Source organism: Diorhabda carinulata, chromosome 1 (assembly GCF_026250575.1).
Source record: "Diorhabda carinulata isolate Delta chromosome 1, icDioCari1.1, whole genome shotgun sequence".
Lineage (NCBI taxonomy): Eukaryota > Metazoa > Arthropoda > Insecta > Coleoptera > Chrysomelidae > Diorhabda > Diorhabda carinulata.
This window is the reverse complement of record NC_079460.1, coordinates 25,941,634-25,968,532: the sequence shown is the minus strand read 5'-3', so window position 1 is coordinate 25,968,532 and position 26,899 is coordinate 25,941,634. Positions and strand designations below refer to the sequence as shown.

At 32.6% G+C, this 26,899-nt stretch overlaps 2 protein-coding genes across 4 annotated transcripts in view; one reads left to right on the top strand and one right to left on the bottom strand.

The window, feature by feature from the left end:
- LOC130900953 (substance-K receptor) overlaps positions 1–13,037 on the top strand; it is a 62,018-nt gene extending 48,981 nt beyond the window's left edge. Inside the window, exons 3-4 of one of the 2 annotated variants that reach the window (XR_009060238.1) lie at positions 10,409–11,279; positions 12,906–13,037. Coding sequence is in view for 1 of the 2 variants with exons in the window: in XM_057812014.1 (XP_057667997.1) it covers positions 10,409–10,828 (420 nt within the window). In the remaining variant the exon portion in view is untranslated. Of the gene's footprint in view, positions 1–10,408 lie in introns of both variants that reach the window. The other variant, XM_057812014.1, reaches the window with a different exon arrangement.
- Positions 13,038–17,417: 4,380 nt separating this feature from the next.
- Positions 17,418–26,888, bottom strand: LOC130900874 (calcium and integrin-binding family member 2). Of its 2 annotated transcripts, none has more exons than XR_009060229.1 (6): positions 26,663–26,888; positions 26,575–26,609; positions 24,460–24,580; positions 24,150–24,297; positions 20,588–22,063; positions 17,418–19,702 (listed from the first exon to the last, which is right to left on the bottom strand). XR_009060229.1 is itself a non-coding variant. In XM_057811883.1 (6 exons), the coding sequence occupies exons 1-5, from the start codon at positions 26,711–26,713 to the stop codon at positions 21,840–21,842; spliced, it is 579 nt and encodes a 192-aa protein (XP_057667866.1). In that variant the 5' UTR covers positions 26,714–26,882; the 3' UTR covers positions 17,418–19,702; positions 21,836–21,839. The 2 variants fall into 2 exon arrangements, 1 of the variants encoding a protein (XP_057667866.1); XM_057811883.1 differs by having other exon boundaries at positions 21,836–22,063; positions 26,663–26,882.
- Between the last annotated feature and the right edge of the window lie 11 nt (positions 26,889–26,899).

Here is a 26,899-nt window from a genome sequence, read left to right as displayed (position 1 = left end):
CGTTACCCCTTAAAATATATGGTTTACCAAAGTTGCACAAACCTGGCATACCTCTTCGACCGATTGTTTCAAGTATTCAAACTCCTCTCATCGTATTTTCAAATTATTTGAAAAATTTTATGCTGAAATTAATAATAAATCAAAAACATATGGTAATTCAAAGAAAAAATTGAAAATATGAAAATTCCTAACGAATATGTAATTTTGAAAAATACGAGGATGGTCCCAGAATTGCCTGGCCTGACCTAGAGATGGTGGTAGTTGCTTGGAAAATACCAATGTATTAGGAAGCACAACTCTATACAGCATATATTTCAAGTTCTAAAACGCAAATTGTTTAGTATTTGTTTGGCAACCATCAATAGTGATCGTTTTCAGTGAATATGTAATTATGGAAAAAATGGGTCATCATTATATGATACAATACTTTTATTTGAAAGGCATTATCTCAATCAATATAAACTAGATTCTACTCTTGGTGAGACTGCTCCTTTGTTATCAACAGTAAAATATTGGGTAGCAGAGTTTAAACGAGGCCGTATGACCTGCGAGGATCAGCGTCGCAGGGGCGACCAAATGAGGTGACGACTCCAGAAATGTTGAAGAAAAAGCTGTGCACAATATAGGTGCCACGTTTGCTCAGAATGGAATAAAAACAGCGAAGTGAAGATGTTTCCATCGAGTGTCTGGCAATGTTTCACAGAAATAAAACCAAATTTTTGCTCCATTTCATAGCCATGAATGAAACATGTGTCCATCACTTCACACCCGAAACAAAATAACATTCCAACCAATGGACTAAAAAGCGAGAACCGGCTACAAAGGCCCCGTATGCGGCTTAAAAATCAACTCAAAATAAGTGGGCAACAAATCGCCAGGAGCTAATAAGATCAATTTTTATGAAATTCTCAATAGGGGAAAAACTTTTTTATTCCAAAACCAAATTCCAGACTTGCTATAAAGATTCAAATTATATGTGATCCTGTGAAAATTCACGTTGTTAGTTTTGTCTTTTAATCTTAACAATAATTAAAAAATATGTTTTAATTTGGATGGAATATTGAACTACCAAAATTCATTGATAGTTAACATATACTCCTATGAGTGCGCACAATGAAATCAAGTCACACTTTTCACTATGATACGAATAATAAAAGCATTTGATGATATTTCTCGACCTTTATTAATTTAGTGTGTGAACATGATTTTGAGGACTTGATTAAACTTTTGAAAACCTTTGTGCCAATAAGGTCTTCAATAGTTAGATTTTATTTCCTAAAAGCTCATATAGTTTCTCCTAGATATTGTTTATATGAAAAATATATAACGAACATGACTAATTTCAAATGGAAATTTTATTTTCATTCAAAATAAAAATGTTCTGAGTATTGATATTGATTACAAAGTACTGGTTATTTAGAATTCCCAAGGATTTTAAACTTTAGTCTGAAGAGTTCGTTACTAATTATCTTTAATGCGTAAAGTAGAAACTCGCTTTAATATTACTTCTCGTGAATATTCATGTATTTGAAAAACTTTGCAAACTTGAGCCAAAAAGGAGTAAAATGAATTTTTTATAAAACGTTATTTTGGCCTCATAAAAGTGATCAAAAAGCTAATGTCATATGGAAGTGCCTTTCGATACTCACGGTCGCAAAAATGTGTTTATAAAAATCTCTTAACATAATTGTCTATATACATTCAACCATTTTGGAAAGTACGAAGCGGTCAGTCATATATAACGTAGCAGAATGTAAATCGCAAATTCCAGTTCATGATACAGATTTCCAGTTTATTAATGATTAGTTGATTAACTATTATTAGGTACATGATATTTATAAATAGTGAAGTAATTATATATATCATATATATCATAATCTCGGCAAGATTAATTAAATCTTAAGTCACTGAGATTTTCATTTTAGATATTTGGGACTCATTTTTAAAATTAAACCAATATATTTGAACTTTTAGTATACAATATTTTTACTTTATAAGTAATTCAGTTGTGACTGATGTATAAAAAATACCTGCTTTCTTCGTAAAAGATCACTTTGTACTTACCAAATGTATTTCATAAAAAAAAACTTGGAAACGTGAGTGGCTAATTTTTTATACTAATTACGGTTCCTTTGTATTTTATAATATGTAGAAGTTATTTTTCTGAAGTGTGCAAATACAGATCATAAAAGCAGCAAGTATTGAAAGAAATGACGGTCATATCAAATATATCAACTTCAAGGATAGCTAGATTTAAAAAAATAAATAAATAACGCTCTCTAGCGTATACGTTACTCATTAGGTTGCTTCGAAATATAACTCTTACATTGGTAGAAAGGAGCTCTCTTGGAAAAGACTAAGTATGCACAGATAGGTTAAGTAGAACTGAACTTACAGACGTTTTTTCATAATAAAGTTCCTGCTTCCCCCCCCCCTCTTATTTGAAGAGATAGACTAAAACGTGTAAAATCAAATATACGCTGAATTTCTTGAAGAATCATAGTTTAAATGCATTGGGCAAAACTTGTAAATTATTCATTTTATAATTTTTGGTATTCATTCCGAGATATGGCCGAGAGCCATTCTTGTTGGGACACCCGGTACATCAGTAAAAATTACGAAACTACGCGACGCCCAGTTGTAAAGTACACACGTTTGGTTGCAACAAAACTATCACTGCTTCTTTAAGGAAAGGAAAAAAAAACTGTTAGCAACACAACCTGATTTCAATTGATGAGCGTTTTAAAAAGAAAAATACCATGTACAAACCAAACGACTTTATTCGCAGTATATAATGCTGCAAAATTTGAGTATTGTATTCAACAATCTTCACCAATAACAGTTTATTAAGTCAAACAAGTTAAATCAACATGCGTGTTTACTAGCTCTTTCGCCATCAGTTGAAGCAGTTTATAAAATTGTCTCTATTACGATATTCTACAGCCTCAAGAAAAATTATGTTCCGTGGTGTGAATGTGGAAAATTATAATTTCAATATTCGTTAGCTGAAAGCCAGTTTAATGAGGATGCCTGTCTCATGCCTTCGACAATAAATTCAAAATTATTGATCGACCAGAAGAAAAAGAAGATAAGAAAAAAAAATGTTCCAAATACTGGATGTAAACATTTGATAATATGAATATTTCCTAAAAATTTCTTCCTCACTTTAATGTAATTTTTAATTATTCACAATATTACTTTAATATGAATATTCATATCACGTGCATACTGATTCAGGTTTTATAGAATATCATATTCTATAATTTTAATAACTGATACTTGATACATTTGTCACTCATGAGACATTGGATTGCCAAGGTGAAGTTGAGAAATCTTCTTTCATTGTATTTTGACGTACAATACTTAGATATCTGACAGAACTGAAGTAAATTCATCTCTTCCATTTTTAAATAGCTGAAGAAGTGTCCAAATAATTTCGAAACATTTTTTATATGTATACTACTTTCGATAACCAAATTATCGTCTTCAGAGACTGAAGGTAAACTGTATGAAGACGATAACTTGGTTATCTAAACGCGCGTTAGACAGTATAATTTTGAGGATTGGTGTAGTGGTAGTGTAAACAGTGTGTTAATTACAGTATTTCCACGATCTATACGAGGAATCCCATTTATAAAAAATGTACATAGTGCTCTCTAAATATGTTAGATATGTTCAATATTATAATGGGGCTTGAAATGTTCATGTTGCTAAAATAACTCTTCCCTTCTTATAGAATACCATCTTGATGAGAAAAATTTTTAATATCATCAAGAGAACAAGTTTCATCACAATAAACATCATTTTGCTTAATAATAGATGTTGTTTTGAATCGTTTCATGACCTCGTGTATTAGAAAGATTAATTTATGTACTTTCGTCATTTCAGTTTCTGAAGAATTGTTTATTTTTTATTCTGAGTAAGGGAATTTTCTGATAGAGTAATAATGTACAGTAACATTGAAATTCATTTCCTTCTATCAAAAATAACTTATTTTGAGAGCACTTCGTACACATGTTACAAATCATAGCTTGTTGTATTTATCTCCACATATTTATAAAATTTTTATCCATTTTTTATAACTGCAGTCACGTCAATGCTTAACGTGTGAGTTATGAACCTCTCTAACAGAATATATTAGTGTCTCTTCACGTTAGAATAAACAGATTATATCGGATGCTGTCGTTGCTAAATCAACAAATAATGAAAAAATATTAATGAAATATTATTACAGTATGTTAAACTAAACAAATTATTACTAGCTTTTTCTTTCAACCTAATTACCGACGCGACGCCAACAGCTACGCTATAGGAACAGTCCTTTCTCAAAGACCAGTTAGCAGTGTTAAACCAATAGCATTCGCCTCCGGCACACTGAACGAGACAGACATAATGTATTCGACAATTTAAAAAGATATGTTGGCTTTAGTTGGGGCTACTTAATACTTCCCACCCTATTCATTCGACCGCTTCAATACCTATTATCTCCAAAATAACCAAACTCTAAGCTGGTAAGATGGAGATTAAAATTGAAGGAATATGACTACGACATTGTATAGAAACAGAGGAATAAAATAAAAAAATGCAAGGAATCTTCAGAGACATCAAATAATCCATGCATCCATGCAAGATGTTTTCAATAACCCAGATAAAACTTGATCAATCAGTGAACTCCTATTAGACGCCAGAAACCAAATTTTAAATGGAGAACCAACTGGATTCAGAGCATTACAGAACATAGGCGAAGATCCTCATAATGAACATGAGGATGAAGAGCAAACAAATCACACAGCAATATAGAATCCAAGTCGTGTCATCCCTCTGTCTGAGAGACCACTTAAACACTTCCCGTGACATCACACATCTTTTCAAAAAAACAAAACATGTACGGCCAACTCTCAAGATATAAGTTAGAATTCAGTATCATAGTTATCTTCAAAAACTACCTACAGCCAAAAACTAATTATGCTTGTCTTTTTTAAAGAGATAAACAATACAGGGGAAGAACTATATAGACAAAACTTTCAATAGAACATTCGATGCCGAGTCATCGATATTTTTTATATAAATTAACCAAACCAAAATTAGTAATAGTCTGACTTTAGTCTTAGTTTCGTTAAAATGTTATATTGTTAATTGTGTATACTTCTAAAATTCTTGGAAAATCGTAGTTAATCAAAATGTGAGTTTTGAAGAGACGATTCATATTTTATAGAATAAATTGATGTAATCGTCACGTTTATCATTCTAAGGAGAATATTTTTATTCTAGTACCTAATTCCGCTGAGTGGTATAAATTTTAAATGAAATAAACATGGTCATTTGTTATAGGTATCATTCCATACAATTTGTTGTAAGCTCGTAGAAAGTTGTTTTCGATCATTTTCATTGTTTTTAGAAGAAAAAAATTTAGTCTTATTTAATAATACTACTTTAAATTACGTTAAAAAGCTTCGAGATACTTCAAATATCCGGGCATAAAATGTAAATTTCTGACTCGGGAAAATTCTGAATAAATTCACTTAAATTCTGTAACGGCTAATTCAGCCGCTAGCAAATCAGCCACAACGATGTATCGGATTTAAAACATCCAACGTATAACTTTATACAATACAAAGGTGACATTTATTTCTTTTTATACATTTTATATGTACATCTTAGATACTATTAATATAATTATAATAACAAATTATAGTAACTGGTTTTATTCCTATCTACGTTCTTTTCCAATAGTTTCTGTATTGCTCTAGAATCTATTGTAGGGTAACTTTATTTTTCTTGCCTAGCTCGTTCAGCTTGTCCAGCTTAAGCTAGTTTGAGCTTTATGTCATTGGAGCTTAGAGCTTTAATGGCTGTTTTTCTATCGGATAGGATGATGATTTTCAGTTTTCAGTTGCATTTTTTCTGCTTGAAAAATTCTTGGTGTGTTGCCCAAATTTCCAGAATGTTTGGTTTTAGACGCAGGTTACACATATGCAAGCCAGTCAGTTTTCTAGTCAATAGCTTGTCCGTCTAGCTTGATGGACTAAAGAGTTTTGTTTTTCTTAGTGAAGGTGGTAAGGTAGGTCTTACTCGGGTTGATATTTATTCCCGCCGATCGAGATTACCTCCTTGTGTAGTTAAGTTCTCTTCAAACTATGCCACAGAGTATATTTTCAAAGTTGTCCTTTGCGTAGATGACTATAACTTGACAAGACATGCCGTGATCATTTAGTCACACACATTTAGATCACTACTAAACTCCACATAAGCGGAGAAACTCTTTTTACATCCTCATGTGGAGTATACTCAAAGGCGTCGTTACTTTCACCCTTCAACAAAGCTCTGGTATATACCCCACCTCTAGACTGCTTCGACTAAGGCAGCAGGATTTCTTACTCTCGTCTTTGAAGAAGGGCTGGGAAGTTTCCGTTCACTTCTGATGACTTCAAGGTTATTCATAGATCATAAATCGATTAGATGATCATTGCATCAGGCAGCATCGCTGCCTTTTTTGCTTTTCCATATGAGGCATTTTCCATGGTTTTCGTATGGCCTCACTTACTTATTTAAGATGTTGCTCCAGATCCAGTTGGTGTTTTCGTCTGGATTCAAATCATCATTTCCTAAAAGCACATTATTTTTGTATTATATAAGCCAGCATCTGTTGAAATGAATATCTTGAGTTTTATTATATAGTATTGTTCAAATACGTAATATCAGCGACATTAGAATTATTATACTCAGGAGTAATAATTTATTGACTTCGATATTTGGGCGACATTTTGACCAAAGTAAACAAAAAAGGCGATGATAACAATACCAATATTTTGTCTTGTTGTTATGTTATGACAATATTAACTTATTACGATTTCATCTACTTGTGTTGAGCCTAACAAAGTAGCTCAAGTTCAAATACGTCCAAATTATAACCTGGCCGGTAAATTTAATAGTTGTAAATTTGTAACCCATCGAGATATTGGGATATACTATCACGAAGTTGCCCATTGTGCCCAACAACGACGGTAATACGTGTGTGTCATTTGTAAATAGAAGGAGGTAAAGAAATAAGAATTTCAACACAGGCAAACTACCGAGGTCAAAATAGGCTACACTAACAAAAAATTAACAGAAATGCCATTGAATGGTGTACGGATGGATCAAAACAGCAGACCGAACTGAAATAGTAGTGTATGGGCCTAGAACCAAACATCTAGAAGCCTGGGCAGTGCATCAAACATTTTTCAAGCAGAAATGTATGCAGTGGAAAAATGTATTCAGTTCAGTCTAGAGAAGAACTATCGCAAACAGGAGATCATCCTGTTCGATAGTCAAGCAGCCATTAGAGCTCTAAGCTCTAATATCATAAAATTCAAACTCGTTTGGGATTACCTAGATGGCCAAGCTAGGTAAAAAAAAATAAAATTAACCTACAATGGATTTGTGGACACACCCCAGAGCGAAGGGAAATGTCATAGCTTATGAGCTCGCTAAAGCGGGGACAGACAAGCACCTCATGGGACCCGAACCTTTCTGTGGTATCAGCTAGGAAACAATGGAAAAAGCACTGAAAAAGAAGGTAGATAGGAGTAAAACCAATTATTAGGACAACCATCAGGGGCTGAGACAGTCAAAGACTCTTTGGGAAACTATAACCAGAGTATATCTGCTGAATATATCAACCTCAGTAAGAATAATCTACGAATACTAACAGGAATTCTATCTGGGCACTGTCGCCTCAACAAACATCTAAAGACGCTAGACCTAGCAGGTCGTACGACGTAAGATTTTGTTGCACAGAGGACGAAACCTCTATCCACATTCTCTCTAGTAGTCTGAAACATTAATGAACTCCAGAGCACTACACCTGGGTCCGTATAAAATAGAAAACGAAGATCTCTGGCAATTAAAGCCATCCCACATTCTAGACATTTTAAAAGAAGTGAGATTGATAGATCAGCAGTAAACACTGGGTTCTCCAGTATAGCAGCAAGAAAGGGGGACACAATAGATGCTTTGGGACACATTGTATATACGAGACCCCAAATCCATACATACATACATATATTGAAAGGTATGTACAGAGAAATTGTGTAAGTTTGGGAAGCTCTTGCTCATTATAAGCGATCACTGCTTGTGTGTATTCGGGATAGTATGAGAACTGAAGGTTATATTTATGTTCTATCTTTAAATTATCTTTAGTCTATCTAGACTTTACTGTCTTGCCTAAATGGATATCTGCAAGCCATCTTCAGTAAAACAAGGTACATCGAACTATGAATATTTTTCAAGAAGGTGGCGTGAATATTTGATCGTAACAACTCTGGTCAGTAGATTTAAACTCTATCAAAAATTTGTGGGAAGTGATTTTGAGAAGATTGTTTACACAACTCTCCAGAATCTCCAGCGCAGTTAACCCTCGAGAGAAAGTTACTCGTATCAGTTTTTCGAGTACATGATATTTCTTGCACATGTTAATATTTAAGTCTATGATATAACCAAAAAATTGAAGTTGGTAAATTATTTGGAAATATCACAGACTATATGTACATAAATTGAATTGGTCCAAGAGGTTTAAATAAATTGAACTCTATCTTTTTCTAAATAAATCCGTTCCAATTCTTATCGAAATTGTATCTAAACTATATTATTTATATTTGTCAAACTAGATTCCATCGAAAATTACACTGGACCGACGTTCTTGTAATAAAGGTTAATAAAGGATATTCTCATCGCCAAAGGCTCCAAACAACCGTTCCCTTGAAAAGCCAAAATTCATTCACGATATCGATTCGCAAAAATGAATAGTCTAATTTAGAATCCATTCCAATATACACAATCTAGGTGAATCTATATTAAAAAAAACGTGGCTTAGTATTCAGTAAACATAAAGTCTCTCGGAACAAAATGAAAGTTTTAGCTTAGAAATATGTGATCAGTTAACCCATTACCGCCAGAATTTTTTCCTGTTTTTTGATTTTTTTCCGCTGTGAATTAGTTGAGAACGCTTTCAAGGAAGAAAAATATAAAAATATTATTAGACCACTTCTTTTCGCAGTTTAAGGTGCAAGCTATTTTTTCTTTCTGCTCGGTTGTATAGGATCCAGCTATTCTACAAGCTACGTATAGTCACCATTTAATAAGAGGCTAGTACCATTTCTTTTTAAAGATTTAGAGAATATTCTGATCCATTTGATATATTTCTTCGCATACACTGAGTTAAAGCGATATTTGTCATATCACATTTTAAATCCCAATAATGTCACTTTGATGACAGTTATTGTAACCGCTCGAATACAAAATTACCAAAAAGCATGGGACTTCTTAAGCTGCTATCATCGGAACGGGGCAATTCAAAAACAGGGCGTACCGCCTATTATTTCAAGCAAACGCGGAATGACTTCATCTCCTTTGTCTTAGTCTCTCGAGTTATCTCTTAGTCTGCCCGATATACTTCTCGTCACAATAACTACAATTAATTTCATATATACCAATTTTTTTCCAAATTTGGCATTTTATCCTTAGGATTACTCAAAAATTGCTTTAATATATTGTTGGATTAATTAACGTTTTTTTATAATAACATGCGATTTCGTTACATTGTTTCTTTTGAATTAATTTCTGAGAAGTAACCGAAGAATTTGAATAAATTATATAACTTGGTTAAGTGTTAGTGAGAAGTTAATTATTGTATAATTTAGTTGTGTAATATGAAGTTTCGACTAATTTTGATAAAGACTTAAAATTAGTTGGAACGTCAATTTTTATCTATCTTTCAAAAATTATTAAAAATCTAATTTTAAAACAGAAGAGACCTAAAATCAAGAAAATTTAGAAACATTATAGAGATATATATATATATATATATATATATATATATATATATATATATATATATATATATATATACATATATATATATATGTATATATATATATACATATATATATATATATATCTTTTTTTCTCTTTTGCTAAGAGATATGTGTTCAATGGAGGTTGTATTCGTCATAAGTAAGTGAGATCAGTTTTAAGTAGCGGATGTGCTTCATGAAAATCGAATACATAATATGAAACACGCTGCGCCGGTATGATTTTAGTTAGGTTAGAAAGTTTTCATGGAATTTTGATGACTTTTTTTAAATTTTCGTTATTAGTTTTTGTAAATCTTACTTTTGGGAATTGCAGGAAGTTTCCCTGACTTTCAGTTCCTTCTGTCAACTTTCACACTCAATTAATACTCCTTCCATTTTATATGTAGTACAGTCCATATATTAACGAAAAATGGCAATGTAAACAAATCAAGTTTTATTCGATTATCTACATATGCATAACCAGTGTTACTTGATTGTAAGAGTGATGTATATCACGTAATTCACTGTAAATATAATATAATGGTTTTTGTACCATGTTTTATTCATTGTTACAGGGAAGAAAGCAAATGAGTATTCCGAACGCACAAGATACTATCGAGGAAACACCACCTCCAACTTCAACTTTACGCAGTCGTAGACGTCTCGCTAATTGTTTACTTTGTTTATCTCTATTCTTTATTTTGTGTTGGTTTCCATATGTGATCACTCAATTTTGTGATGAATTTATGCAAAATGCTACACCGGAATATATTCAACAGCTGACCCTTTTCTTTGGTCACATGCATTCTGCTATAGGCCCTATTCTATACTGGAGTATGAATCACAAATGGCCTAAGGGACCTTGTAATAGAATACGTCGTCTAACAATCTATAGAAGCGCTTCTTCAACAAATGAAGCAGCACTTGGACCTTTTAATCCTCGTTTGGTCCGTCCTCCTCCCTACAGACGCAGATCTTCTCATTATCTCTATTAACTCTGTGATCTTCATAGCCTAACTGAGCAACTTACTCAGGAAGTGCAATATCTGTTTTACTATATCTCAAGCCCAACAACTACCTTTTATAAAAGAAAATCTAAAATCTTCAAATTGAAAAAATCAGAATTTGTAAATATGTGATAGAACAAGGCTGAATAGGACATTTATAATGTTGACATTTTTTTCTTCTCTTCGTCTTTCTGAATTTTCTCAAATTCTTTAGAACTATCTACGAATTGGATATCACTAGTTACAACCGTTAAACGCTTTTAAATGTTACAGTGAAGATAAACTATCAATGGAAGTGTTATATATGTTTGATGTTGCCTCAAACTAACTTTTCTCGAGTTTGAGCCTATTCAGAATAAATCTTGTCATATAAATTGAATTATTTCATTACATGGAATGAATTTATCAGTTAAGAATATTGAGAAGACCATTTTTAATGGTAAGTTTTAACTAACAAAATTTTATTTCTATGCTTATACCTTAGGTTTTACTACTAAACCAAACACCGAAGTGGAATAACGTCTATAACGTAAATATTTTTTTCTGTGAAATAAAGGTATGATACTATTTGAAACAAATTACAGAAAAGAAATGAACATAAAAACTGAATTCTTTGTTTTGGAATTGTCCTATATTCTACTCAGCCGACAGGGCAGGACTCGCGTTCACAGAGCCGACAGAGTTCACAGATCAATAAAGACTCGAGGTCGTCATTATGTATCCCTGCACTAGAGTTGTGAGCGCACTTGCAGAAATCTAACATTTAGATGGAATTCATAAAAATTAGTAACTGATTACTGAAATGATAAATTAGTAGACATTGCAATATAACGTGATGCATTTCGTCTTCTTCCTCTTCAGATTTTTTAGAACTCTTGAACCTTTGTCTTTTGATTTCTTTTCAATAAAGAGACGCTGTAAAAATAATGGTTTCTCTTTTTATACATTCGTTTAATGATGATCTTGACTTTTGGTATTGCCATAATAACGGGAGAAAACTAGTGGTGCTGAGTATTTTTATCGTCGAAAGACCCACACAGTTGATTGTTGTTTAGTTTCGTTCATATGCATAGATTCATGATTCGTCGTTTGTTATGATCTTATAAGTCTTTCAAAGCTCTTTCAAAGCTTCTATAGCGAAGTGCGACCACGATTGAATTCGGTAAACCAAGGAAACACGGTGGCTCGAAATAATACTTCACCACCAAAAGTCGAAGCGAGTTGATCGGCACGCTGCTGTTGGTTTGATCTACGTCGAAAGTCATAAAAACTCATAGTACAAAAATGCGATTTTATGACCATGATGAATGTTTCAAGTATCTATAAACAATTTAAATAGCTCTCGTATGACAACACGCTCTAAGTACGTTCACCATTAATGTCAAACTTCATTATAACAATGCCAAATTTGACATATTAATATCAGTGTTACCATATCTCAAAACTTAAGTAGCAACCCCTTAAAAAACAATGTAAAAATCTGCGCAGCTGCTACTATGTTGAATCCTCTCTGCCCAATTTTCTCCTGACATTTCTGTCTCTTGATTAAATAGATAGTTTATACGCTCACTGCTGTATAAATGTATGCCCCAAATTATTTCAACAACAAACTTATAAATAACTTATTACTATACTTATATGATGGAATAACAACACGCAGGTCCGAAAACAATTAAAAATATAACTCACTTTGTACTAGAAAAGTCCAAAAGTTATACTAAAACACTATATTTTAGTACGTTTCGACTTGTTTATTCTTGAGTTTACTCGTATTCGCAATGCAGACAATACTTCAATATTCAGTTCAGCAGTAAGTATATTATGTACTACATAATATGAGAAACCAATATCTTTCTTTATCTAGTAATCAATCATCCTGCGTTGATTATCACGATTCATTTTGATACTTAGATGTAATTCAGGATGCAGAGACACTACAACAGGTTTAAACTTGTGAGTTTCTTGCGTTATGATATAAAATTGTTTTTATGAACTGTTTGGGGGCGGAAAAAGGAAGCAGCTCTACTTCAAACTAATATTAATAAATTTATTCATCTTGTTTCAGGAGTTATGGAACATATTTTCTCATGGAGATAACTTTGTTTTATTTATTTTTATATTACCGATGGTAAATAAGCTAAATATTGCTATGTCAAATCAATACTATATACTGACAATAAATGTTATGAAATGTGAAGTTATTTTCTTTGATAGCTCCATGACGTCTAAAATATATGCTGTAATAATAAGTTGCTTTTCACAGTAAAATTTTTTTTCACCAGTGTAACTTTTGATTTGACCCTGTATAGGAATCAAACCAAATCCTTTCTGTTTAGGAGGGCAGCTGCTATCACAAGTGTCGGAACGGTAAGAGACTTGTCTTTACCCTGTTAGTAAAAAGTGGACCGTTGGTCCGAGCGGGAGGGAAATTGTTAGGCTGAGATCCTAACGAAAAAATATATAATATATATATATATATATATATATATATATATATATATATATATATATATATATCGCAAAAATATGATTATCTGTGCCGAATCGAATTTAAAGTCGTCCTTTAGGAACAAAATCCGTACCCCTCTGTTCAATTTATAACAACACAAATTAAGTTTATAACTAACCAATTTTGACCAAAGTTGCTTTTTACCTAGGAAATAAAATTGTGTCAGTACAGATCTATAGTTTATTTCAGAAAGGTGTAGAGTAATAAAACCTCATTAGGCATGCAAAGAGATCACAGAGTGACCCAACGAATATTTAAGCCACTTTCATAGTTTGGCAATGATTCCATTGTAAAATTCTTTCTTTTTATCAAGTGCAAGTAGTACCACCCGGGTTGTGGTCAATATATGGGTTTAGCCTATTCTAATCCATTCACAAACACTGAAAACAGTATGCCAAAGTAGTGCCTATAGGATACTCGTAAAAAAGAAAGAATTTTATTTTAACAGTATAAAAATTACGCATTATGAATGTAGTATTAGGTACACTTATTTTTTATTGAACATTATACGGAAAGTAAATTATAAAAAATCATAGTATTCTTCGTCATCCGAGGAGCTGTCATCTTCTCTTGACGTTATAATTAACGGATCGACCAGTCAATAAATTCTTATTTTCTTCAAGATGAAGATGGAGTCTTCTCTATGCGTCGAGAATGATAACTTGCGTTATTCATAACTACTACTGAATCAGCCGGAAGATATTTTATCATTTCACCAAAATAGTCTTCAAAAACATCCGAATCCATGTCCTCGTGGTAATCTCCCGTATGGACGACTGAAAGGTTGGCATTAGTCTTTTCCCTTTACCTGAAAGCACCTTAATACCCGTTGATAGGCCTTCAATGAAATCTTGGCGAGCACTGGTAATATTTTTGTCTTGTTACATTTTTTGTACTGTATTACCCTCCACGTCTCATCGCTTTCCTTTAAAAGTGCTTTACGGTTATACTTTTCCATATTTCTCAAAGTGGTCCATAAAAGTTTTTTTGTTATCAACGGAATACTGTCATCCTGACCAAGCTCCATTAAAATCTTATCTAGAGTGCGTTTTTTTTTAATAAAAAAGTGAGCTTTTCTTCGAATTACACTTCTGGTGTCTTCATCAAGGACTTTTACTGGTCTGCCTGGACTTTTCTTGGGACGTTCCACTTGGCCTGCTATCTTTCTCCCCCACAATAATTTAAAAACGATGGACTTTCCAACTCCAGTCATTCGGGAACATCGGTCGACAGTTTCTTGTACAGTAAATTTCGGATGATCGTATTTTATGCAATCGTGTACATTTCAAATCATAAGTTTTTTATTCACTGATATTGGAAAATTATTGGAACATCTTTTCGTTGGTGTAAATGTCGCCATTTTATTACTAATCTTGAAATACTGTGAACACTATTTACGGCTTAGCAGCAAATACTGATGCGTTAAACTGAACAAATATACTTATATTCTAAAAATTTTGAGTAAGGCACCATTGCCGTTACGGCGCTTGGTTAAGCCGAATCTGAACTAGGGTTGGAATTATACAGAAGCACTAATAAAAGGTTAAACGGTACCTGTTAAACGCAAAACGTTACTGTATAATCTTACTACCTAAGTAACCCTACACAATATTTAGATAACGACAATTCAGGTCAGAAAACATACACCTATGGCCGACATCGAAATTTAGCCGAACTGGTCGGAATTCCCCATTTTGTTACTCAATACCTTTCTGAAATAGACTATAGTAATCAGAATTGTATAAAATCCAAGCCTTATTATTTCCATACAAAATCTACTTAATTTTTTCAATTCTCTATCTGAATTATTTAATCAATAGATTTACGAAAATTATATAAATATACGGGTGCTACTGCCCGTCGACATCTACGTCTTCCTATAAATAAATTACTAAATAGTCGTTACAGAATATGATTACATTAATACTACTCGAGAAATGCCTGTTTATAAACACAGATGTATTTAGATATATGATGCTCTATCAAAAATTAATCATTCAAAATAAAATCTTCCTCGTAAACTCGGCGTAAATCAAAAAGCAAAAAAATCAACTTTCTACTTCATAGAAAATCCTTTCGCTGACTTCGCTCACCTAGCAATTTGTTTTTTCGAGGCATATAAAATTCATAAACATTCATATATCTTGATCGTTAACAACAATCGTTACGTTTGCTTAATGTATCTTTATTATTTCGGTCAGTACGCTTACGTATCCTGCAAAATATCAAACTGTCGCGAAATTTGCTGGATCAGTTGTTTATGATAATTTTTTTTTGCTCGTCAAATAATCTTATGGTCTTATAGTTTTATCATTAAATTCTATTGAATTATTACCTTTTTTTCGATTAATCTTTCATAGGTCCGTGTTTATTACAATATAAGCCAAACAATATTTTATTTTTAACTAGGTTAGATATATCATCCTTAATATAGTTAAAAGCTTAGAGTCAAAATATTATCAAAAAGACCAATTTGAACACCTTTTATTTGAAATGATTAATAGAAAATAGTCCTGCCAGTCTCAACAAACTGTCTGCAAAGTTTTAAAAATGATTTATGTATCATATTGAGTTTCGTATTATTATGAAATTTTTTACTAACGAAAGATTAACACCAATACAAATCAAAAACAGAATGGAGGCTGTTTACGGTGACTTAGAACATGATCCACGTGTTGGACGTACTGTTACGGTAATTGCTCTAGAAAACATTAAATTAGTGGAAACATTATTCTAAGTAACCATCGACTAAAAAAAATAATTGCAGCACAGACCGGCAATTCTAAAACAAATATTTTAAGGCAGCGTTGAGAAGAATGTTATGCGCTTTTAGAGCTTTGCCGCGAGGACCAATCAATTATAACGGGTGATGAAACTATGATATGTTACTATGATCCGACATCCAAAACAGATGCCATATAGTGGAATCGGAAAAGGGAGCTCATTCCAAAAAGGCAAAGGTCGCTGAAAGCACTAAAAAATACAATATTTTTGGAATACGAAGGTGTCCTTTTGATTGTCTTCAAATAATCAAATACAGCCTTGACAATGCTCCAGTCCACAGTGCTTCGCTTTTCAAGGCTAATGTACACAAATGTGGCTTCACAAAGATTGAACACCTTACCATATAGCCCTGACTCCGTCCGACTATTTTTTGTTCACAAAGCTGAAAGCCAAGTTAAGATATATAAGATTTAACAGCGACGATGAAATTAAGTATTTTGACTCTAAAATTGCATCATATTTTTATAGTGGCATAGAATCTTTAGTCAGACGTTCTGTAAAGTGTATTATAGTATAGAGATGTTTATAAACACAGACGTATTTAGATATATGATGCTCTATCAAAAATTAATCAATCAAAATAAAATCTTCCTCGTAAACTCGGCGTAAATCAAAAAGCAAAAAAATCAACTTTCTACTTCATAGAAAATCCTTTCGCTGACTTCGCTCACCTAGCAATTTGTTTTTTCGAGGCATATAAAATTCATAAACATTCATATATCGTGATCGTTAACAACAATCGTTATGTTTGCTTAATGTATCTTTATTATTTCGGTCAGTACGCTTACGTATCCTGCAAAATACCAAACTCCAGTCCACAGTGCTTCGCTTTTCAAGGCTAATGTACACAAATGTGGCTTCACAAAGATTGAACACCTTATCATATAGCCCTGACTCCGTCCGACTATTTTTTGTTTACAAAGCTGAAAGCCAAGTTAAGATATATAAGATTTAACAGCGACGATGAAATTAAGTATTTTGACTCTAAAATTGCATCATATTTTTATAGTGGCATAGAATCTTTAGTCAGACGTTCTGTAAAGTGTATTATAGTATAGAGATTATATTGAAAAATAATCATAGTTTTTTTATTTATAACCCTTCCTTCTATGTTAGGCTAAGAACTCATGGACCGCACTCCATACATAGGGAAATACAGTATGTTCCAGTAAAATTAAAAAACTTTGTATACTTAATTTAATATAATCAGTACAAAATTTATTGTATCAAGTTAATCTACTTTTTGCTGAAATTTGAAGGGGAGAAAAAATGTTCAGGCCTTAATGACTTTTTATCCACTTTTTATTTACATGGTCTATTCATTGATTTATATAATATATATTTATATAATTTATAGATTCCGCAAAAAATTTATTCCTTTCATTGCATCATTTAGTTCAAAAAAAGAACATAAAAAGACAGTATTTTTCACCTCAATTGCTGAACAAATATAAAAAAATTGAAAGACATAAGAAATCAAAAAGTAGGCTTCATTATTTGTTTTATTAAATAATTCACGTTCATTCGTCAAATTTATCTTTATCAGTCAGTGATCCAGTATCAACCAAAGTTGTATCAGCCGTAGTTATAAATTTTCGTATAAGCTATGATGAATTAGAGTATGAAATTAACGCGATTTTCTTTTTCATCGCTGATATTCGTCATCCATTATACTTTGTCCGATATTCTTTATTGCTCCACACTTAGTATGATGTTTAATTGCTTATCACAACAAAATTAATGGACTGACTGATTTGTGTCAGTCAACTATGACAAAGGTTAATTAGTATACTATACAGTTCCTATTTGATTTTTGAATTAAATTAGATGGGCGTAAAGTGCATAAATCGACTAACAGATTTATTGTTCTAATATCTACCCCGAACTTACAAAGTTAGCTATCTGTCTGAGGAGAATATGACTCCGCTTTCTGGTTTTACAAATAGTGAATGTGAGTACCGTAGTCTTTGTCGATGGACTGTCCCGCAGTCACCGATAGGGAGCTAGGCTATTTCTGGTTTGCAGAAATGATAAGACCTATCGGAAGTTTCTCCAATCTTCTTTGGGTAGTACTTGAATAGGCAGTATCCAGTGAGTATACTAGCAATTTTCTTTAGCTCCTCTTTACTTAATGGAAGATTTTTTTGTATTGTAAAGGTTGTGATCCAATGAAAGTAGTTGCACTGGCCTTCCTCGTCAGGTGATCAGCTTGTTTATCACTAAGTTGGAATGTCTGTAACCGTTGGTGATATTACTACTGAACACACTGTTTACACTACTTCCCAACCCACAATCACAATTACCAACTTATAGTCTCCAGAAAGTGAAAGTAAACTGATCTATTCTCCTTTAGGAAATCAAGTGCAAACAAAGTTTGTTTTGTTTGGAGCTCCGACATTTGAAAATGTTCCTATGACGTCACCACTAAAGCATCGAAAATGTTCTAATACAAAATATTATTTCTTTAAATCTTTCAAAGCGATTGTTATCTATTCTACACAAACATATCCCAAATTAAAAACGTACAGGTTTCGCTTATCTTAGAAAAGTTGGACAAGAAAGACCCATCTGTGATTCGATAAGTCTAGTTAATTACTGTATATAGGAGTGTCATCAAAAATTGACATAGATTATTATAAAGTTGAAGGTGACATTTTAAGGAAATTCCCACTAAAATTTTACAATGTACTTATACCGATGAGAAAAGCATTCCTGGAAGACTTCTTTCAGAATAGTGGGTTGTGGATGTTAGATAGTATTCAAAGAAGTGCACTCTTATAAAAATAAAAGACAACATTGTGGAAGGAAAAGTAATGTATTCCACTTGCAGTAAATTGTAAAAAATAATAAAGACGTTTCACCGGTGCTTTGGGTTTTTACAAGCATGCTTATATGGCACCCTCTTTTAAATTCCAACTCTGTATCATGAAGTGTACCCACTGTTGAATGTCTAAATATTGGTGAAACTGGTTGTAGATGAAGAAACATATGAACTGCCATAGTAGGAAGAAACGCATATTGCTTAACAATTTCTTCCTCAAAATGACAGTATTTGGTTAGCTTGGATTTTACGCACATTTTAAAAAATATTAGTGATTATCGTCCTTCTCTGTCCCCCACGATCGCTTAGCTTTTTGTTCTAAATATTCCAATGTTTGTTCCCCACTTTTTATAATTTTATCATTACAACTCAACAACCTAACCCTTTTTTCTTATCGCCTCATTGTTATGATTTTCTGCTTGTTCGATATGAATTGTGGTTTTCCCATCATTTGTATCGGTTTCGGTGGCTTCATTAGTGCTTATTCCAGTGTTATCTTCTGTTTGTTGTGTGTGTATTTGGATGGATGACTCGTCAACAGAAACCTCATTAACCTTAATTAGCTTGAACACCTACGATTTGTGTACTTGCTGCAGTATTTACCCTTCAGTTTTCACTGGAAACTCTAACTTTCACTATATTTAAAAAAAAAGGGCGAATGAAAATTCTCTGACCGAGATTAGGGAATTTTTCCTAATTCCACTGCAAACTGATCCCGCAAATACTTTCATTTTTCGTAGCACGTTCTCTGAAAAAAAAAAGTATACTTATCAGTCCTGTATAAAAATAACAATATTTGTTTCAGGTATTTAGTAACAGGCAGTTCGTTTAGGTCTCTGACATCCTCTTCTCGAATGGGAGCCTCAAGTGTAGAAAAAATTATATCTGAAACTGTACCGGCAATATGGGAAGATTTGCAGCATGCCTATTCCAACGAGAGACACTTTTAAAAAGTGGAACTTTCCTCACGTAATAGATGCCATTAATGGAAAGCATATCCGTGTTATTTGCCCTAAAAATTCTGGATCTATGTCTTTTAATTTCAAAAATTTTATTCTGTTGTACTCCAAGGTATTGCAGATGCAAATTTTAAACTAGTTGCGATAGACATAGGAGGTTACGGAAGGCAAAGTGGCGGCGGAACTTTTTAGTCCTCTATCTTTTACTGAGTCATCATTAAAAAGGAATTTAAAATACAAGAACCTTCTGATCTGAGAACAAATAGGAATGCACCATATGTTTTTATCGGGGACGAAACCTATCCAGTTATGGAATTTTTACTTAAACTTTTGGGAGGAAAAAATTACCTAAATATCGGGAATGTTTTAACAGCAGACTCTCTGGAGCTCGAAAAACAATAAAATCTACTTTTGGCATATTAAATTCAAAATGCCGTATATATTTTCAGAATCACCTAACTGAAGTAGAAATTGTCCGAAAGAACCGAGAAAATCAGAGCACTAGAAGGTCATCAAATACAGCTACAAAATTTAAAGATATCTTTACAAACTTTTTCTCAAAACATCCTTCTTTATGATTATCCTGCATTTTTGTTTATGGAATTTACTGATTGTATTGTTTATTTTCCATATAATATTGGAAATGATCTGGCTATTATTAATAAAAATCTTACCATCTAATCATCCCATTTCGGCTTCTATTTCGTTCCAAAACTTTTGCGTAATATGTAGATTGCTGTGAGATTTTAGTCGCTTGTCCCAAAAGGCAGGTCCCAAAATTACGGCGATCAAAATTTCACTATCCATCATTATTTAACAATCATGTGACCACGTCCGACGCTGACACAAGAGACCAAGGGTTGAAAATTCATTCCAGTAAATTCGTTGCTACCGGTTTACACTTATTGCAAGTTCCGACAAGTTTTGTTTTGGTCTAGGACCATTGACAAGCTATCGCTTATCGGCGCCGATTGCCGGTAAGCAGGCAGCCTGCTTTCTTATGTGTGCGGCCTTAGACAGGAAATGCAGGTATTAACAAGGTCCGCTATTTACGATGGCGGTTGACGGCGGTTGACGATAACACATTTACTATGTTGATTATATTTTTACTTTCCGCCATGTTTTTGATGTCATTAGTCAAAATTAGTTTCAATACTCATCTAGTGCCTAGTTAATACTGGTCAAAAGATCTCCTATTATTAAAAATTCACGACGCGACAAATGCGTATCTAATGATTTTTTGACGGTTTAAAACAATTGTAAGCCAAGTGTGTAGAATCAACAATTATATTAGAATAATAAAATATTTTTTTGGCAGCAAAGTAATTTTTTCATTGAAAAGTAAAAGAAAAGTTCATTTTTGCCCTCACCGTCACATATGAAAAACTTTCATATTTTAAGGGATTCAACTCATTTTTACAGGACTTTATTAGGCTTAGTTTGTTCAGCTGTGAGAACCGAAGGATTGAAGACTATATAGCTATATGATCTTGTCATGACAAATGATTTGTCTAGTTTACTCGAGTATATAACGAAATCTTGAAGACATAGTTTGCTGTTGTTTCGTGTGCGATGTAAGTATGCGATATAATTCAAGGGCGATTCTGATTTATATTATAAGATCTACTTCATTCAAACATGACATTAAAAAACAAATTCAAGTCATCTTGCACCATATGCATGCGGAAGTATTACGACCCTCGATTTTTTTCACCTTTTGTAATAGAGAGAGAATTTTGGAAGGAGTTTTCCCAGTCAATATCATTGATAATTATTGAGTGGGTAAAGTATTATGAATAACCATTTACATAAGTAACAGCTTCTATACATTTTACAAATCATTATCGGGTAGACCGTCTTTAAGAAAATATTCTAAAAAATATGTTTTAATACTATAAAATGTTGAGAAAAAATTGGAATACCAATTTAGATTCGTATATGAAAGGTAGATAGAAAATCAGGAGCTCTAGTAATAACATGTTCGAATTCCATGTAAGAAAGTTTCCCGTCTCCGTCTACGTCAGCTTCTTCAATAACTTTCTCAGCAATTTGTTGCCTATCATCTGAAGTCAGTTCTTGAGTGTTTCTTGTGAGCAGAAGCAATGCTTGGTCAATATCTTCAGGTCCTACATGTTGATCACTATCAAAGTCTGCAACAAAACGACAAGAAGTCAGTTACGTAAAATGTTTCTAATTTGATGCAAATAATTTTTAACGTAGGTACTTGTAGTACTGAATAAGGAAAGAACTTTCCACATTTTCTCATATTTTAACTAGTAACCGTTATTGAATTCAAATGGATATGCTAATAATACCCTCAGAAACCTGTAATCAATAATAATAACCTTATTGTTGTAGCTCTACACCCCGAATATGTGCCACTACAATTTTCCGTCATTCCTTCCTTCAATTTTCTATTACTATTTATCGATAGACTCAAAGAGAATGAAGAAAATAACATAAAGAATATTGTATAAAAATAGTGTTTCGAAATGGCTACCTGTATTGATAAATATATAAAGAGTAACAAAAATTAGAAAACGCACATAATCTCGAAAATGGAAGTTCGAATTACAAAACAATAGCTATAGATATAGGTAATTTTGAAAAGTAACTTTAGAAAACCTGTTTTAAAAATAGTTATATATTACTATATTATTGTATTATAAGTAGAGCTGTCCTCTATTTTTCAACATAGTCTTCCCCATTATTCTTTTGGTACCGTTTACCAATTTCTTCTGCATAAAAAGTGGCCGCCATCAAATATGCCACAATCACAATCGGCTAAATGCTCTCCTCAAAGCACTTCTTCGTAGGAGTTAACAAATGTTAATCAAAAGAAGCCAAGTCCAGGCCCAAGGGAGCATGTTGAAACAAATCCCATTTTATGTTCGGAAAACCTCTCCTGTTCTTACAACTCTGTTATCGTATTGATTCCTCGAGCAATCCAAAAGACCATCAGCCCAAAAGACCATCAGAAGAAAAAGGTTCTCAGTAGCAGCATTAGAAAAACACACATTATGATAGATAGAATGATAGAATTTTTTTCGCAAACCGTGGAAAATATGTCGCTCTTTCCAGTTACGCCAACAGGATGTCAGAAATCGTGATATGGCATTGAACGGCAATCCAAGCTCTTCATCGTCAGAAATCATCTCGATACGAGTTGCCAAAAAGATCAGATCAGAGGCTTCCTTATTTCATCACTACAAGCAAAGCAAAGTGAAGGTAGCAAGAATACAAACAAAAAACCTACAAGAAAGGAAGCCAAAAAGTTATTATGACAGTTAACGGGATCAAGGCTGGAAATAAAATCGTGAATAGAAAATACAAAGGAAGAAATACGAGAAGTAAGAAAAGAATAAAAGGAAAAAATAAAGATAGTAAAAATGTATGAAACAGATATAAAGAAGTAATAAATCATTTGATAATTAATACATAGACAAAGAAGGCATACAAAAGAAATGGAACTTCCAAGATGCAATTGAGAATCGATCTTTATGAAGAGAAAATTATGAGAAAGCATAAAGTGAATGGCACACAAAATATAGATGCTATATGTCCTCTAAGCTGGAATTTCTAGAGCCTTTGATGATATTCACACAGAACAAACTGTTTACACCACCACTACATCAACACTCACAATTACACTTCGCCTCCAAAGACCGAAGTAAAAGTTTACCTTTTAACAAAAGAATGAGGAACAAGAGTATAGTCATAATAAGAAAAGATGTAGAAATGGTGAAAATAACAACGGAATAAGAAATATTGAACTATGTACTGAAAATGGATTAGTAACAATGCGATATTCAGATTTGCAAAAATATATGAGTAAAATAAAAAATTTAAGGAAAAGAAACCTGACACCGAACTAGATAAGAATATAGATAAGAAAGTTGTCAAATATTAAAGACATGAGAGAGAGAGAACAGAAAAGTCAAAGACTAATTAGGAAGAAAAATTTTGGTTTGGTTAGAAAGACCATGGTACGATAAAGTGGAGAAATCGTTAGCAAAAAACAGATGAACTACAGATTTGATGAAAGATAAAAGCAAGAGAGGAATGAGTATAGAGAGTAAGTACAGGTAGGAGAGTATAAAAGTTAATTGATTACTAATAGAATAGAACAGTTCAATATTGGACATGTACTTCTATATAGATTAAAAATTTGAATAATTTAAATTCTTTTTCAACAGCGGTATATATGAACATAAGTAAAAAACTGGTTAGACTTACCATAGATTCTGAAGGCGTAAAAAACTTTTATATCTCGCGGTGCTTGTTCGCTGAAAACCGAAAGAAGATCTAAGAAATCCTCGAAGGATAAATTGCCTTTACCATCTCTGGAGAATACCTCGCATATTCTTTTTTTAAAGGGATTTTCCTAAAAAATAATCTAATAATATGTTTTATTGTTGGGACGTATCCAATAATGTAAGGACATTATATTATCAAATAATAATCAATAATTCCTTTAGTGATTGTGTTGAAATATTAAATTATAATTCTGGATACGCCCTTTTGTTAATTTATGACATTGAATTACGTGCAACTCTGGAATTTTTTCTATACTGTCTTCTAATGGGATCCTTATGCTAATAGCCTCGTTTTTCTTCATTTGTTTCGGAACAATATCGGGACGAACTTCCCGAAACCTTTTGAAAACCCTAAAAAAGAATTTATTATATTAACAAATAATTCTAAAGAATATTCAAAATTTTATTTCATCAACTAACTTGAAAATAACTTTTCTTCAGACCAGGTTTTAACCATTTTCTAATGTAAATATGGCTAAATACCGCCATAGATTATTCTCCGAAAAGGTGAAAGTGGTTGACTTTTCGTCGGTTTTCCCCAAACATTTTTTTACAATAGAAAGTAGGAACAAGTCGTCTTCTGTTGAGATTAGAAAAGCTGAACGAGAAAGCACACATAGCAAAGAAGTCCGAAACTCTATATAGCTCATGGAATCCTTCTTATGGCTGTAAGTCAACATGGGACGGTGTGAATCGTCAGGTTCTCAAGGGAAATTGAAGTAAATATTTGTTGCGGCTTATAGCCGGGTAAGTGGTCTTTTCTTTTCGAAAACAATTAAAATATGGCTTTAAAAATTCTTATTTTCGAGCTAGCAATGATGTGAATAGACATTTTTATCTGTATACAAAAAAAGTAATTGTATAAATGAACTGAGAAAGAAGTCTTGTGAATGAATGAAATCCCCATGCAAATGCTATTTATTTGTACGATTCATACACATTTTCAAAACCAAAAACTCAATCAATCTCAAAATAATTTTCTGTAATATATGAGTATTCAACAAAATTATTATCAAACATTTTCTCGATAATATAAACCTAATAAATTCTTTCCAATAAAAAAGCTTATCAAATAAAAAAAACAGAAAAAAAATTGTATCTCTTAAAAAGACCGTCCCTCAGATTCCAACGGTGACAACACATTAACTAAGAAACGAAACAACCAGAGCAAAAATGGTTTACGAATATACAATATATTAATAAAAAATTTATTTCATTCATACCATAAATTATTTCCTCAAAACTGAACACTATTCCGATATGCTCAATATTTCCAGTGTCATTCCCACTATAAAAGCTAACTATGTTATGTGTAAAGCTACATGCCAATAACTTTAGTAAACTAAATAGCAAAGGCAATAGAAAATAGAATACTAAAAAGAATGCAAAGATTCACTGATAAACACATCATATCCCCGTAAACGATTTTAGAGAGGGTCATAGTACAACCGCTCAAAGTATATGCCTGTGTCGAATGGCTCGGGGCTTTAATCCATATATTGATAATTAATGCACAAAACTCTTTAATAAAGAAGACTATGATTTCATTTAACAAATCTATTTTTTTCAATTCAATGATAACACAATAGAACCATATCTTATGGAGTACCACAGGGTTCAGTACTCTAACCTTTGTTATACGACCTAATCACAAAGGACTTTCTTATATATGATGGAGATATTTTTGGTAGCAACGGTTAGGAAGCATATCCTACAAAACACTAATATCATACCTTTTTAAAAAATAATATACTGCTGATAAAAGCTTCCAAAACAGAGTAATTGTCACTCAGAAGAATTACTAGAAAAACAACTCTTTACAATCATAACAATACGAGTACATTGGAAAAGACAAACTATTATCACCAGTAGTACCCTAAGATATTTAAGGTACGTAATAATTCAAGGATATATGAACGCGAACACAATCATAATGAAATAGTGCAAAAAGCTGAAATTGTAATATTATGTAGAAACCAATCGCACATCCACAACGTGCAGGCTGAACAAAACAAATGTCCACTTAGGGCAATCAAACATTCATGCTACCCTAAAGAAACTTTATTGCCAAAATTTCAATAAACTTCTTTAACCATTATCTGCCAAAAGATCTTCGAGATTAATTCAAACCCGTACATCGCGCTGTAGTTTACCTAGACCAATTTACCAAATTGCGCATAGAGTTTGAACTGCCCCATTTCGAATTCAGCTTGGTTGTACAAATTAATGATTGTTCTCGATGGTACCCAAAAACTTTTTTATATGGGCCGAGCCATTATTGAAATAAATGGACGATTGTAAGTGAAATGATATTTTCAAAAAATTTAATTATATCAAACATTTACCTTAATATCTCTTTTCTGGTGAAGAACGTACAGTCCTGTTAATACAATACGAATAATTTTTTAAAAAATTACAGATATCAAAACTTACCTGATAGTTTTCTAATTGTTGTTCTGTAAACGTGACTAACTTATTCCCCATTGTAGTTCATGACGATTAAATGATTTTCCTTGAGCTTTTTGCTCACCACACACTACCCCTAGTTTCCATAGAAACTTAGGAGCGGCAATGGTAATTTATCAAATCTTTATCGATCGTATGTGGACAATTATATTTCTTCTTAATATTAATAGATTGCAACCTTTACCTATATTACGTTAAATAACA

Excerpts from the sequence above, each read along its gene's own strand:
- LOC130900874 (XM_057811883.1), bottom strand. The coding sequence starts at position 26,713 with ATGGGGAATAAGTTAGTCACGTTTACAGAACAACAATTAGAAAACTAT. Across the intron at positions 24,581-26,574 it reads ACCAGAAAAGAGATATTAAG|GGTTTTCAAAAGGTTTCGGG; the intron begins GTAAATGTTTGA and ends ATTCTTTTTTAG. Across the intron at positions 24,298-24,459 it reads AAAAAATTCCAGAGTTGCAC|GAAAATCCCTTTAAAAAAAG; the intron begins GTAATTCAATGT and ends ATTATTTTTTAG.